At 37.0% G+C, this 16,551-nt stretch overlaps 1 protein-coding gene across 1 annotated transcript; it reads right to left on the reverse strand.

The window, feature by feature from the left end:
• Positions 1 to 15,759, reverse strand: LOC113520333 (GATOR complex protein NPRL2-like). The gene is made up of 9 exons (XM_026905644.3): positions 15,325 to 15,759; positions 15,074 to 15,165; positions 14,377 to 14,533; positions 13,811 to 13,922; positions 4,012 to 4,271; positions 3,216 to 3,326; positions 1,850 to 1,984; positions 1,390 to 1,550; positions 1 to 1,039 (listed from the first exon to the last, which is right to left on the reverse strand). Exons 1-9 carry the CDS (start codon positions 15,514 to 15,516, stop codon positions 811 to 813), a joined length of 1,449 nt encoding a protein of 482 aa, XP_026761445.1. The 5' UTR covers positions 15,517 to 15,759; the 3' UTR covers positions 1 to 810.
• Between the last annotated feature and the right edge of the window lie 792 nt (positions 15,760 to 16,551).

Consider the following 16,551-nt stretch of genomic DNA (forward strand, 5'->3'; position numbering starts at 1 on the left):
ATATATATATATATATATATAACAAAATGTATAAATATAATACGACGTTTGAAAGTAATAATACTGAATAAAGTAATCGCTAGATGATTGCCGCATCACTGGCCGGCCACGCGCAGCGGTCGATGTGCAGTTGGACTGCACGAGCTCACAGGATTTAGGACACGTGCGCCACATTCCAGTTCCGATACCAATTAACATTGCAAACAAAACATTATAATTCTGAATTTATTCAAAAGAATTATGACAACAAAAAGTTAATACTACAAACATTAAGATTTGTAAAACATTACCAACACACACACATAGCGTCAGTAACGTAGTGTAGGTAGTGGAAGGTCAAAAGGGACCTGCTGTTGACATGGGAGCCTTGGTTCCACAACGACTCATGATACTAACAAGAAACGAACTGGAAAACTACGACGTATCCTTAACCTTACAGCCATAGCAAAGTTATACTAACCCCCTATATTTACAAATGTATAATAGCTGAGCATACAGCCCGCCCGATAGCACGCGACCAGCGCAGACTACGAATACATTAATGAATAAAGTCTACAATACTTGGACACTGGGCGAAGACAAGATCATTGGTATAATTATTTGCCCAATGTTTCTTTACGAATAGTACTTAATTACGACTTGTGTAGGTTATGGCCTCAAAAGAATACTAACGTCGGGTTGCGCCGGCTGTATTTAACCATGGGATGTTATAGTATGGAGTAGTGAGATTTTCATAAGTATAGGGGGTTAGAGTATGAGTGAGCGTGGTAGCCAGTATATAAATGCCAGGCAGCGGGTCCGCGCGCGTGTCTACCTCCATATGATGGCGATGTTGGGGTCGTCCTCGATGATCTGGTCGAGCGCGGCGAGGTCGATGCGCGCCAAGCAGCAGATCTCGTCGGCGCAGTGGCGGCCGGTGAACAGCCGCCGGATGCCGAGCGCCGCTTCCGAGCCCGAGCCGCCGCCGCCGCCGCCGCCGCCGGCGCCGCGGCTCGCGAACCCGTTGGGCCGCGCCGGGCTCCGGATGTACACCGGGTACCTGGCGGCGCACGCGCACGCACATCATATAAACACATACCAACAACATGCAGTCCACAAATAATTACTTTCTGTGACGCAAGTGATTTGTTTCATTACCATTGATCAACCATTTTATTTACTTTGATAAATAGTTATTACTTTGTATTTGTGGGATTTCGCAAACTTTCGTAGATATATGTTAGGTTAAAAAGTTCGAAGGCCGTTTTGAATTTATTTCATACACAAGAGCATGTTAATGGGGTATTATTTATTTATCTTCACAGTTAATTACTTGCATGTTTGATACTGTTTATTGGTGTTATAGTGTAAAACAATGTAGTGTCTGCTAGTGGGCGCGTGTGGGTGTACCGTTTGAGACACTTGATGAGGCCGTGCATCTGCGCGAAGACGACGAGGCGGCGGATGTCGAAGGTGGCGGGCGGCGCGCTGCAGAATCGTTCGCTGACCGCGCGCAGCGTGGTGCCCTGCTGCAGCGCGCACAGCGTCTCCACCACGTCCGACAACTTGGGCTGCGCACACACGCACACACGTACACGCACACGCACGCACACGCGTGACCGACTGACTCGATGTCAGTTTATATTGGTGTAGGTGCTTATTAATTACAATATGTAACCGTCTTATACATAAAAATTATCAGCACTTTATAAGCCCTCTACAACAAGGAAATAACTTGATTATAAAAATCTTCCCATACCTCATTCACATTTTGATGAAAAAAAATTACGAGATAAATGGTATATATTATAAAAATATAAAGGATAAAAGTAAATAGAAATGATTAGCGTGCTTACAATATCGTTGTTACCTTTTGTTTAGCATCAGAACCCATAGAGATGAAGGCGAGACAGGACTTTTGAAGTTCATGGTCACTAAACAAGCGGCTAAGGCTCGGCGTGGCTCGGTACATGTTGCTGAACTTCAGCACGGGTATCAGCGTCACCTGTCGCTCACATGCTGTATCATTATCATTATAGATGATCGCGAGCCTACGATCACGTGGCACGCCCCACCGTCATCGAGCCACAAGCGATCACAAATATTTATAGAATTTCGACTGTCAAACGCACACATGCGCACACTGCACACTGCGATTAGACGACGAAATACATATAGCACGACTAGTCTTTCGACAAGTTGCATCCCTAATCAACAGCACGGTGCTGCTTAAGCTTTTTGCATGAACGCGCATATGTCACTTCCGTCAGGCGGTCTGAGCTGACTGATTATGATTAATTAGTTGGTCAACAAATCTACTAAAATTAAATATTTTACAAGTGACGAAGTTGAAACTTCTACTTAGCTCAAAGAATAAAATCTTTCTTTTTCATAAGACATGTTAATTGTGACTGTTAATGTTAATTGAAAAATTATAGAGAAAAAAAAAATATTGCAGGTATTTTATATCACAGTAATCAAATTATAATATATGTAAGTAAAGTAAATTAAAACGCAAATTGAGTACGAAACTGAATACTAATTATTACAATGATTGTGTTGAAATTTCATAAAAATTCAATGTCATTTATGTAGGTAAGGGGCGTGCCATGTTACGTACACAATATGTATCCAGTACAATTCTTCTTTCAATTTTTAAATTTAGAATAAACTACTTTCACGAGTATACGAATGTTACTAGCGTAATATCTCCTCCTTCCATTCCTCTCTCTATTCGCAATAATTTCCACATTCACTCGTTCTGGCCTGTTCATCTTTCACATAGCCTATCCATTCAAGTTAATCCCCCCGCGATCCTCCCTGGAAACCATCGTGCTGAACGCCAGGTGTATTCATCACGGTGAGCTACCTGACATACCTTTTCATTCTCACCTATCATCCGTCAGCGCCAGCGTGTATCTTTAGTGCAGGCGAGGTTACCACTTCATTACCATCCGTTAAAAAACAAGGGCATATTTAAATATAACAGAACGACAGTGAAAAGTGTTTCTTTATAATGTGATGATATCATTACAAGTAATTTGAGGAGACTAGCAACCCTGTCACTAACTTGGTGCGCAGTGACACAAACAACATGAAATCATGTAAACAATGTGATTCGGCAGCTCTAAATTTAGAAACATTTAATGTTTAATGAATAATATACACGCTGTAGGTGCGCCGTGTTGGTAAGTAAATAACCAGTACCTATATATTATGTATATATATGTACTCACCACACCGTAGTAGAGTAAATTCTGAATACACGACTTGACCAGTGTCTTCTCTACGTTGGTGTCGGCGGCTATCTTCGATACATGATTGTACCCGTTGATGTATGGGAGTAGCTGGAAACATGCAATGTATTGTATAACAAAGAAAGAATATAATGGAATTCTAAGTTGCATTAAAAATAAAATCATGTAAATCGGGGAAAATTGTTCATTCTAGCAATACTTTGTATTGTACCCCATTACCACTCTTAATTGTTTTAAAGAACTCTTAGTTCGGTTGCCATCTCGAATTTTCAAATATTATAACTTTTCCTACAGCGCAGATCCTCTTTCTGTCCGACGTTCTGCATTCAAAACTGCTGGCGTCTGTGCGCCCAACCTAGGAATTTCACTTTTGCAATAAAATTCTAATTTCGTATTTCTTCACCCACTATATGAATGTTGCCAATTAATTTTGACAAAATCTTTCTAAAACCCTTAAGGGGTGCTATTCCACAGAACCACATCACCCCTAATTTGAAAAGAAAAAATAAACCATTTTCCCCGTTTCTTTTTCGAAATTACTAGAAAATTTATTTTGTTTATTTATTCATAGGAACACCAACAGCATATTGCATTGTAACATATATAACGAATATTAAATATGTATAATATTAATGCACGCCGCCATTTTGGTCCGCCATCTTGGATTTTCCCAATTTAATTTTCCTTGTGATCACCCTAGTGAGAGGAGTATTACCTCCTTACTTTTAAGGTAATACAGCGCTAAAATATTATTATTTGAATGAACGAGTGAAACCTGTCTGGTGGTGAGGTCCCAGTCGGCGTCCATGTCGACGTGGAAGGGCTCCTCGTCGTCAGGGTCGGGGTCGAGGTGCTGGCGGTGCTGGGCGGCGGGTGGTGGCGCGGCGGCGGCGGCGGCGGGCGGCGCGGCGCGCGGCGCCCGGCCCGGCCGCGGCAGCCCCACCGACGCCACCAGCACCGGCACGTCGTGATCGTGCACCGGACTAGGATCCTTACGCACCTCCAGCACCTTCAGGTGCATCACCGTGTCACCTTCTGCACACAAGCGCTTTGCTAATAAAATTGTAACTAGACGGTGTCACACACGCGCACACACGCGCACACTGTCTGTGTAACGGTGGCCGAAACATTTTTCCAATGTTCGCCTGCTTGTCTGTATGTTTGATCTGCTATCACGAATATACTACTGTTCCAAATGAAACCAGGACCACGCCTGTGTTCCTGAAAGTCTAATTCTAGTATATACTCGTATCTATTTCCAAAATTAAACCAACTTTAAAAAAAATGGAAAATACACCGACTTCAAACACATAATATTCAAATGCATTTTTTTTTAATTTTGTGTCCCTTTTTTTAAATCAGTTTAATTTTTCTTAAAAGTTTATATCTCGTTTTTTAATGTAAATAATACGTGCGCAATCAGCTGAAAACTACTTCACATCATACAATGCTATAATATCACAACAGAACTATAAGGTTATTTATTGATAGCAACAGCAACTGCATACTGCACTATGATATATATATATATATATATATATATATATATATATATATATATATATATATATATATATATATATATATATATATATACTTGTATAATAAACACCAAACACAATACAATATTAATGCACATGCTTATTAAATGTATTTACAGCATTCACTTAAATATAATTATATATTACAGTATGAAAAGAAATGGAAAATAGGGAATTAGACATATTAGTTTAACAATAAATTTAGTATAAATAGACGATACATTTAATTAAGTAAATGGATTAGTTGATTTAGTTGTGTTCTTATTAATTCATTCGATTGCCCATATATTCCGTGGGGATGGCGAGCGGAGAATGCTGCCGCTAATCGTAAATGGGGCGCTAACGGTGCGCGAGCTGCAAGGCACCACTTTAAACACGTGATCGATTTAGGCAAAAAGCTGTGCTAAAGGCCAAGTGTATGTTGCGCTGACTCGTGTAAACACAGGCTGATATTGTTCTTTGCGGTTTAGAGCCGTATAACAAGTTAACAATCTGCACGATGAGAAGGCACTGCACTAAATTGAACGACTAACACTGTTGATGGCCAGGTCGTTACACTAAACCAATATGTCACCAAGTCAGGGAACGATGATTACTTATTTTTTTGTGGTAGTAATAACACTATCTAATAACGTTAAGCTCGACTACCTAATTCCCAATATGATCAAGTCATAACGCATGTGATTTATTAGCATGAAATTGTAATAAACGGGCTAAGTAATAAGGCGGCTGGTTTAAGACTTCATTAAAATACCCACATTTGCTACCTCATTCCCTTCTATTAGGATTGTAAATCTAAATGAAGAAACCACAAGTAAAATAATAAACTAGTAAACAATAGATGAAGGCATCCACACTTTCCATTACTATGGTTCTTTACATCTATGATACGATACTCATTTTAACAAAATAATTATTTATTGTACAGTGATTGGATTGATTCGTTATCAAGTACTGGACTTACATGAGGACTATTAGGGACTGGAGCGTTTGTCACGTGAGTGTGTCAATTTTGTTCAAATGTTATCGCCTAAAGTAATACTCGAGGGAAAGGAAGGCCTCGTAATTTTTTTAATGTTTTCAATTTATTCATGTACTGTTTTTGTTGGCCGCTATCCATCATTACTAAATACGCGACAGCGCCAGTCCTCTCCGTCTCTCCGTTTTTCACAAGTGCATCGTCGCCAAGGTGGAGGGGCTCGCGACGCTGTTCGTCGCTTGCGTGTGTGCAAAACGCAGCCGCGTGCGCACGCGCCGCTCCAACATTACCACCGTTGGCTCGCTGTGTTGTCGATTGGCTACTGTTACGTTATTGCAATATAAAACTACTTAGTGCTCTGTCAATATTTTGACCCAGCGTAGTAGACTTTATATATATTCTTTTATTGCACTTGTAAATTTATGAGCACTTTAATTAGTTTTCACAGTATTTTCTGTATTGTGGTAACGAGAGGTCAAAATATGTTTTATATCTTTATATTTTATAATTTTAAGAATGCGATCGATGTAACGATTTAACAAATTTTGCCGTTAAAGAACTCAAAATTTGAAAACTTTATAGTTAGACCAGCATCTTTCAATCTACATAATTCTAAAATTACATCAAATGTTGTTTTATTCGTCCTGTGACACAAATGCCATCGATAAATCGCCCTCGAGCCCGCTCAACGGCCCCTCGTTTAATTTTTGAAACATTTCCGGTAAACATTTAATACCAAAAGGCCTCTGCGATACATGGAAGCGCCCACGTGTGTGGCAATAAGTAGATTGGGACGCTTCATCTAGACCTATCTTTAAATACGTTGATTTCCAATCGAGCTTAGTATTGACTCGCACAATGATTTGTTCACGTTCCAAACGTTTCAATTGAAGCTCAACAGGGGCACGAAAAGCAAAAGACTACGATCCAGCCTTGTAAAATATGGACTTATCATTTAATTTTAATCAGAAATAATTTTGTTTAAATAAATCCGTTATGTGTAAGAATTTCTGGAAATTTTCATTAATATAAAACATTTTTATGTTGTGATAGTAGAGATACAACACCATTACCATTTCTGCATCGGAACTGAAAAAAAATTTGCATCGACATGGAGCTACCACACATTTGACACGAGAAGAGATGATGAGAGCCGTCGGAATGTTGCAAACTGGTTTCAGGTAACGTACTGTGGCTGTCGCTCTTGGCACTACACTAAGCGTATAAGCAGCCTCTGGGCAAGCTATCGTATATCAGATGGTCGAGTGACATGGAGGACGATCTAGCGTCACCACTCACAGACAGGACCGGTCCATCCAAAATACTGCTCGACGGAATCGTACCATGACAGACATGATATTGTCTATGAGACTCCACTTCCCTTCAGGCTTGATTGAGGCAGACTAAAACATTCGAAATCGTTTACGTAGTGGTTTTCTGTGTTCCTGAAAATCGCTAAGAGTTCTACCTATAGCACCCTCCAATCGTAGAGCCCGTTTATAATATACCTGGGAAATTAATTGAGCTGGATCCTTTTCATGCGGTGATGTTAAAGGAGCTAATGGTCATTTATTTATTGTCTAGCGAGTCCACGTTTGCTATAGTTGTTACGTATCTTGTATTTCATATGGGTGAGATCCGCTTTTAGGAGGACAGTGGAAACAGAGCAGTAAGTAGCCTTCTAAAGGATGTCTTCTGGGAATTTATATGGTCAATAAAACAATATTTTCAGCATTAACCTCCACGACGAATATCCCCATTGAGTATTACGTCGAAGTCACCAATATTGCGGAATGAATTGATACAACCAAGTCGGTAACATAGTGACGTATATTTCAACTGATTAACATTTTGTTGGATGTACTTATGGACGACATATAACTTATGTACTAAAGAAAAAAAAAATAAAAAAAATTAAGATAAAAATAGCGGGGCAACACATTTACCCAGGACGTACAGTGTTTAATTAAAAACAATTTTCTTACTGCACCGCACGCACATAGTCGTGTAGTATGCTAAACAACTCCGCTCTTTCCTGGAGTCTACGCAGCGTAGACTACTGTGTGGTCATCTATAGAACACAGCAATTGACCAGGTAAACAAATAGGTTCATCGTAAACTAGTTCGGCGGCCGAACAGCTGAGATTTTTCTCTAAACACTGCGCATGTCTAGCAGAACCAATGGTAGAGCTTCGGTCCATTGGGATGTAAGGTATAACGCATTATGATTGTCGTGAGCTGACGATGAAGATTCAATGATGCTGTTTGCAAATGTGTGGTATGCTCTGGTACGGAAGTGGTGTGCACCAATCAAGATGGTTAGGACCTTGAAGAGACGGCATTCGCTGTGATATCCTTGACAGGTATTGCCTCAGACCATCGAGTGCATCTATCAATACAGTGAGGCAATACCTAACATCAGAAGGAGAATCTCGAGCATGGAGTTAGGTAAGTAAAGATTGGTGAAATGGTATGACGTGATTTTTTACTTTATTGGTATTTTTAATTTTGCCTAACTCACTCTATACAATCTTTACGAATCCCTAGCGACACAAATCTTTGTGTAACCAGTCGAATTGTAGTTGAATTTCCGAAATGATGAAAATTGTATAACATATCGAAAACTTATCTTCGGAACTGAAGAGTGACGTATGGACGAGGTGGCTGAATTTTATTGAAAGTTTACCTAATTGAAAATTAGGTAAGTTGCTATTTAAAGTAGTTATCTTTTCAGTTTTAACTTAGAACCAAGAAGAAACAGTTCTTATAGCTCCAGAGCTATAAGATCCAGATCTTTGTTCCGAACTTGTGCAAGAAGCTAGCAATTAATGGCAGATATTATTTCTTCCACTCCAGATACGTCAGATGTTCTCACGATCAAGAATGAATTTGATGTTTGTAGTGAAGTGATAAATAGTCATAATATCTGTATTGCTTTGACGAGTACAGGTCTTTTACTTATGGAGGAATCGAAAGAAGAGCGTATGGTCTGTATAAATTCTAAAATTTCTTGCTGCAACTATGTGGCGAAATTATTTTATCGCTTCATACACAGCTAATAGTTCCTAGTCGTACATATTACGATTTTATTTTAAGAATTCCGATTGCGGATTCGCAAGCGTCTTTGACAATTGCTAAATCAAGCGGTGAGTTTGAATGTGCTCGAAGAGTAACCTGTGATAATGACGATTTGCAGTTATCTAAAATATTGAGTAATTCTGGTGTCATGTTAACTGGATGTGAACCTTTAGTTTTAGAGCTTAATAAAATGTCGTTCAAAGGTGCCTATATTTGAACGGCATTTGGTATAAAGTGACGATAAAAATTGAGAATACCTAAGAAACGTTTCAGCGCAATCATGGTTTTAAATATGGAAAACTCATGAATAACTTTAACTTTGCTATCTAAAAGTTTTTTTTCAGATGCTAAGACATGATATCCTAAAACTTGACATCTCATTAGTCAAAAGTATATTTTCTTGTATTGATCAGTATGCCATTTTGCTTGAATCGCTGAAAAAGATGCCTTAGACGGATTTTGTGCTCTTCAGGTGATGATGAGAATATTAGGATATCGTTGACGTATCCATAACAGAAGTCTAGACCTAATAGGAGTTCATCTATGAATCGCTGAAAAGGTTGGGTAGCGTTTTTTAGACTAAACATAATATAGGTAAATTCTAAAAGTCTAGTCAATGGCACTGATGTAAAATATTTATCATAGAATGTTTTAGAGATAGCTGATATTTTGCTGACTATATCGATTTCAGATGTTATATATTTACCTCGCAGTTATACGGTCCATACTTTCCTGAGCCGCTGCTAACATTTATATTAAAAAATGCATCATATCTATCATCCTGGTAGCAGTCCAATACTTGCGTTATGAAATTTTGAGATTGCGGCCACTACCATGCATACAACTTAAACTTTTCACTTTAGACTTGTCACACACATATGACTTCCACCGACATCTATGAGGAGTGAAGCCCGCTTCACCACAACGCCAACAATTTCATGAGTAGCCGGCACTGCCGCAGACGCCGCTGTCGTTACCATCAGAATTGTCACTACCGCTGCTGCAAAGATTTTTGCAAACACGGTGCTCACCCGGTGCAGGCCTGTGGCGGCTTCGCCCACCGTGAGTCTCTTGTAGCCGTCGCCCACCGAGAGCCGGCTCCGTGGCTCGCGGTCTCCACAGCTTGCTGCTGCCTTCAGTGCTAGCGCCAACGCCTTCGCCTCTTATAATCAAGTGACGATTCTATGAAGTTGTAGTCGCATAGCCCGACAAAAACACGCGAGTCGTTCCATCGTGTCTGGCGTCTCATTGAAAGGTATATCTCTCGGTGAATTCCCATCTTTAGTTCCAAATCTTTCACCGTGTTCACTCTTTCACTATACGACTTTTGTTCGGGATAGTCTAGAGCGCACAAGTCACACATTAATTCGCAAGTCGTCGAACCGTCTAGTTGAGTCACTAAGGCAGCCACATACTTTTAATATAATTCAATTTGATGATTGTTTTTATATGAATCCCACGTCGCCACTTGTGATATATGGGCTAAATAAAAAGATGGTTGGATTGAGAATATGTTTTTAAAGTACCAATTCCTAGACTCAAATAACTTGAAAGAGACTGAGAAACGGTTTGTACGTGCTTAAAATATGCGTGGAATTATATGCCTACGCCTGACCGATAAGGAGTCAAAACTTTCATTATCAGCTCATTTGAATAACTTTAAACCAGCGCGCCTTTCCGCGAAAAGTGTGATCGTGTGAGGAACTTTTTGCCGTTCATACTAATTTTTTTTGCAATTCATTAATTTAAAATAAAGTTTGAAAGAATACAATCAAACAAATTATTAAAAAAAAGTAATATTTGTACAAAAGTCGATTGCTTGGGTACCTCTGTCCCATTCGTGTTTCAACCGTGAAGCAGTTGTGTTTGCATGGCTGTGTTTCGGTTTGAAGGGTGGGATAATGCGTGAATTTACTGGGTACAGAGGAATAATACCTGAGTCCTCAGGAATGGCAACGCATGGGGGGAAACAGTATATTCTGTTATGTCCATGGTACTGCTTATGTCTATAGGCGACGGTTACCACTTTCCATCAGGTGGACCGTCAGCTTGTTTGTCATTCTAAGTTGTATAAAAAAAAGTCCTATACTAAGAATTAAGAACAAAAATACTATGGAAATTCTCAGGTAAAATTTCTTTAATTTTAACATCTTTGTCTTACATAAAAAAAAAAAAGAAAAATATAACTCTATGACAAAATTTAACGTTTTCACCATCTACGACGTGTATTTCAGCCAAAAAGTCCTGACACATGGACATACAGTGTTGGTCAACACAGTAACTGTGCATGTATTGTATCCTTTTCTCGTCCTTCTATTTTTCTTAGACCGATATACTGTGCGTACTGAGTGTACCTTCTCTACCGGAGGGTATATTTTAATGTTCAGATCACGTTCACTGTCGCTGTCAGATACATCTGCCAATAAACTGTGTGCATCAGCTTCTTTAAAATACAACTCCTCTTCCAAGCACGCAATTTCATTTTACGCGTCGGCAGGTGCCTGTAAAGATATAAAATTAATTAATCAAAGAATAAATTACCAAATTAATCAAAACAAAAGTGAAAATATCAATATTTATATAATATTTACATGAAAACAACACTATATACAATATAATCTATTAATATTTCTACTAATGTAAAAACCATACTTGCGGATTGTACTTGCGCGAGTAGTCGCTCGCTCGCGCGGCGACCAATTTACTGATTAACGCACAATAAACAACACTGACAACACACACCAATAACAGCTGTTGACTTGTACGCTCACCCCACTTCTGATTTCTAAAACAAGGAGTTGAGGCACGCGCGGCGAGAGGGAGGGGGGGGGGGGTCAGCTGTCTACCCGCCCTCCAGTGCCTAGTAAATACTAGAACGCTTAACCTTCACAACTGCAACGTGTGTCCTATTAAGATTGCGTTCTGCGAAAAATACAGACTTAAATTGTGGCAGAATCAGTCCAGTTTTGATTTATAAACTAAACTACTGGATCGATTTTGATAAAATTTCTAAAGGACCGATCTGTAAGTATAACCTTTTAGACAAAAAAAAAAAAGAATTTTCTAAATAGATTTACAACTGACGGAGTTACGAGCTAACAAACATAAAAAATACAATCAAATAGAGAACCCCTTCTTTTTTAAGACGGTTGAAAATAACGCGGCTATTAACGCGGGCGGCAAAATAAGTAACAACTAACGCTCTATACGCGCTTGTAGCGCGATTAAAGAATTATCCTCAAACTCGTAATGATTAAGTTGTTGTGCCTTCCATCGTCGACTTGGCTACATGAGATAATGACTACCAAACATAAAAAAATATTAAAAAAAATATAAAAAAAATGTGAAAAAAAATGAAAATAAAATGAAAATATGAAAAAATGAATATGAAAAAAAATTAAAAGAGTACTTGCCTATAAAAAATGAGGGTTGCCCTCGATTTCCCTGGGGTTCCACCAACAGATTCTGACGTGGTGACAATGGGACCACCTCAGAACTATCTACTTTCGAACAAAAAAAGAATTTTGAAAATCCGTCGACAATTGACTGAGAAATCGTTGGATACACTTAAATAGAATATACAGTTGAACATAGAACCTTCTCCTTTTTTGAAGTCGGTTTTAAATCAACGCGTACGATATCGTGGGCATTAGTTAATTATAAAAAGAATATGGTCCAAGGAATGATGTAAAGACTTGGAAACAATTATTCCAATATTATTATAAAGAGTTGAAACCAGGGAAAGGCAGATTACATTAAGTTACGAAGTAACAGACACCAATTGTTCACTAAACTGAAAATATAAAATGAGAAGCGTGCATTATCTAATCTTAAAATTGAAGCTGGCAACTCATCTAATGTAAATCTGCTTTCAGAGAGTTCATCTCTAGACTCCACCCCCAAAGAATGTGCAAGATTTGATTGGTGCCAGTTAAAGATGTTACATCAAACACCATTCAATTACTTTTATTAAAAATATGTTTATTATACATTTCCTAACAAATGAACAAGAGTAGACAGAGAGTACAGAAAAGAAGTTATTTTAAACGCTTTATATTATTACATCAAAAGAAAATATACACTAATATAGGTATACAGACATTAGTTGGCAAATTAATAATTTACAACAAATATACGTAATATTTATTTTGTTTTACTACTTTTATGAAATAATATTACGATCTTAAAATATATATATGAGCATATTTGCAAAAATGTATACATATATTAGTATAAAAATATGGCAGTATAAAAATATATAGATATTACTTGCAATAGCAGAATGTCCACACATACAATCACTGTAATTAATATTTTAATTAAGATAATAAAGTCCATTGTCCACAGTACAGAAAATAAACTTATTAGAATACTTCATTACAGAGCTTAATATGTTCATACACAAGAATGATTGAGCAAACAACTGTGTCTTTATACAGAATTTGTATAGAGATACATTAGCATCTGTGTGTCACAACTAGATCACTGTTGAACAATGAAAAATATAAGCAGAATATCATATGATGAGTGGACAATGATGACAATCACTAGAGCTCGCACTACACATGTGGCAAGAACATCTCAGGTTGCACTTGCTTCTAGTCTGCATCGCATACACAGGCAAAAGCTACTTTTTATCAAGGACTAATTTGCAGTCAGCCAGTGTAGATATGATAAAGAAAAAAGTTGAATTTAGCAAATTGTATTACTTGCATTTAACTCTAAAAAATAAAACTATAATGCTAAATGGGAGCACAGCTATACATATCACGTATTATTTATTTTATTAAAAAATCAAAAGTCTAAAAACAATTATGTATAACCGCTAGACTAATTACAAATATTCATCACATCTGAATAAATATTCGAGTCAGTGATAAAAAGGTACTTTGATACTAATTAGTTAGGACATAGTTGTCAATGCATTACAAATTACTAGTAATAAAAGTAAGTGTAACACGAGGCATGACACTCACCTACTAATGTAGCTTTACGATGTGTGTTGAGGTCGTGTAGAAGGTGAGCGAGCAGTGTCGGCAGTTTGGTGCATCCACTTGATACAAAGCGTGTCTCCTCTTCCATTATTGTCTGCACATATAATACAATATGAGTGATGTTAAACTTTAATATGTTCCTAATACTACAGTTAATGGAAAACAAGTTGATAGGCATATATCTGATGGAATGCTGTCTATAGCATCCCACGCATTTCACTTCTGTACATTAAATTTGTGTAAACATAGAATTTTTAAATTATTGTTATACTTCAGTCTGAAGTTATTCAGTTTTATGAACACTATCCACCACTGGCTTTCAATTTATATGTATATGAGTATACAAATAGTCAATGAAGATGAGGATATTAATATATTTAATTGTACAATGGAGAAATTAATGGAAAAATTGTAATCATATCATGTAAACATTACATAACTTCATTCTTCATCAGAGTTCATGATCATGGACACAGTACAAGTGTATAGTGTAGTGTCGCATCAGGTACGAGCTGACCATAAATAACAATATCACTATAATAAGTTACCAAGTGTTCTCCTAGTTTCTTGACAACAGGCTCGTACTGGACGGTCTTGGACCAGCTGTCACATACAAAGCACAGGTTGAACAGGTACACGTTGCGCTCGTACCGAGAGTTGTCTATCCTGATCGGGTAGCCCACTATTTTGTGACCAAGGGCATTTCTGTATACAATAACAATAATATTAGCTAATGATAAGAAGATGATTACAGATGTAATGTAAAATCTAACAATTTAGTAGCCCTCATTCAATAATAAAGGAACATTTTTAAACCTAATAATTTTAACATGTTTATTGTCTAGTTTTCAAGCTAAGGTTGCCTTGGAAAGACTGTTTTCAGCAAAATTACCATTTTGTTGCATTTACAAATGTTTTATTATATTTGCATTTAATGTTTGATACATTATACAGTACAGTGCAAATAAAGCACAAGTACTCACTAATACTTTCTTTTTACATAATAAGAATGTGACAAAGCATAAGTTTTAATAAATGTTTATTTAATTTTTTAAATACTAAATTCGCTCATATTGTTTCATTAACGAATTGCTTAAACATTTATATATTGATATTTAGAGTACTTAATTATATACTTTGCGATAGTGCAATAAAAACACAAAATAAGACTTGACAGTGGACATATTTATACTTATTGACAACAATTGCATTATAAAGATATTAAAATATACTGTTTAAACTTACATTGTCATAGTGCATTTTTGTATTTGTGGTTTGGGTATAATGTAGGCGCTGATTGAATCAAATACTTCTTTGGATATGTAATCTTCTGGAAACTGCAAATATAAATCATACAGAATGCATTTCAACTTATAATTGTATGTATCATTATTAAATATTACATCACTGGGTTATAAATATCGATCCATAGAAAAAAGCACACTGCATTCCACCGTAAATGTGATACATGCACGTAATGACTCATTAAAACTAACCTGACACGAGATCTTAGGTCCTGCGACAGGATGAAATTCTCCTAGAAAAATGCATCGGATTGGACCTTCACGTCCACATCCCTCGTAGTAACGGGTTTCCATCATCTTAGAGGACATTAAGCCGTGTTTAGAATTTACACTGTCTTCATAATCGTGTTGCGAGATTGCATTGAATAGTTGCTGCACTTGCATTTGATGAGTATCACTTAATAGCAAAACATCACAAGAAAACAAAAGTACTAAGTGCTGATCACAAATAATTACACTCCAAAAAATATTTTAAATGGCTAAATGTGTACATTAAAATATATAAACACTGAAATATAACATTAGCGCCTGTTACATTTGATCCGCGCGAAGCGTGCTAGGTAAATATTTCAGACATCCGCGCAAATTCGCGTAGGTAGGTAAGTTTTTTTTTAAATAGTTTTACGGAGTAAATACTAGAGATGAGCGTTTAAATAAAAACATATGATTTTGCTTAATAAAATAAGCGTATTATCACGCTTTAAGTAATAAGTATCATAGGTTTGTGGTCTAAATTAGTTTTCAATGTAATACATAAGTGCTAACATAATGATAATATACTGAAAAATAACAGATATGGTCTTAGTGTTTTTTATTAGATATCGTCAAAGTACAAACTAACAAAACAATTGTTATTTCACTCGTGTACCAATATATGGCTAGGCTTTAGCACCCTGCCTGACATAGTTTGGCATATGGCTGTAACCTAAGAACAAGGAATTACACAAAAGGAATGATAAAATAAAAACTGTAAACTTTCGTTCTCTTTTACTAATTATATTTATAGAAGAAAGATATATCGTCAGTTGCTATTTTTGTCAATTCATAGCAGGCTAGTGAATAGAAAATGTTATACGGCCATATAATCCTGCCAAATTCAGATACAACCTGCTTGCATATGATGAAAATTTAAACTGGTATTAAACGGTATCGGTGTTTGCCATATTAAGTGCTTTTCAAACCCTATTTCGGATTGAGTACTTTTGTCAAAATAAAGCATATTAAGTAAAAAAGTACGCTTTGTACAGTAAGTACAACGTTTTCACAATCATAATTATTAAATTGTATTCCCACATCACTACCTAGAATTGACATTTGACGTTTTTTTATCTGTCATTATGACATTTATGACGTACAAATGATAGACTAATGGATTTAAAATGTTGATGCTGTCTCTGCAGAGCAATTAAGGAACTAAAA

Source organism: Galleria mellonella, unplaced genomic scaffold, assembly GCF_026898425.1.
Source record: "Galleria mellonella isolate WM207_F2 unplaced genomic scaffold, CSIRO_AGI_GalMel_v1 utg33, whole genome shotgun sequence".
In the NCBI taxonomy this organism is placed as follows: domain Eukaryota; kingdom Metazoa; phylum Arthropoda; class Insecta; order Lepidoptera; family Pyralidae; genus Galleria; species Galleria mellonella.

Bases quoted from the DNA above. Each gene is read 5' to 3' on its own strand.
- LOC113520333 (XM_026905644.3), bottom strand. From the start codon at position 15,516: ATGCAAGTGCAGCAACTATTCAATGCAATCTCGCAACACGATTATGAA. The intron at 4,272-13,810 runs GTGAGTGTCATG...GCTTGTGTGCAG, and splicing joins TCGTAAAGCTACATTAGTAG to AAGGTGACACGGTGATGCAC. The intron at 3,327-4,011 runs GTTTCACTCGTT...GCATGTTTCCAG, and splicing joins GGGACCTCACCACCAGACAG to CTACTCCCATACATCAACGG.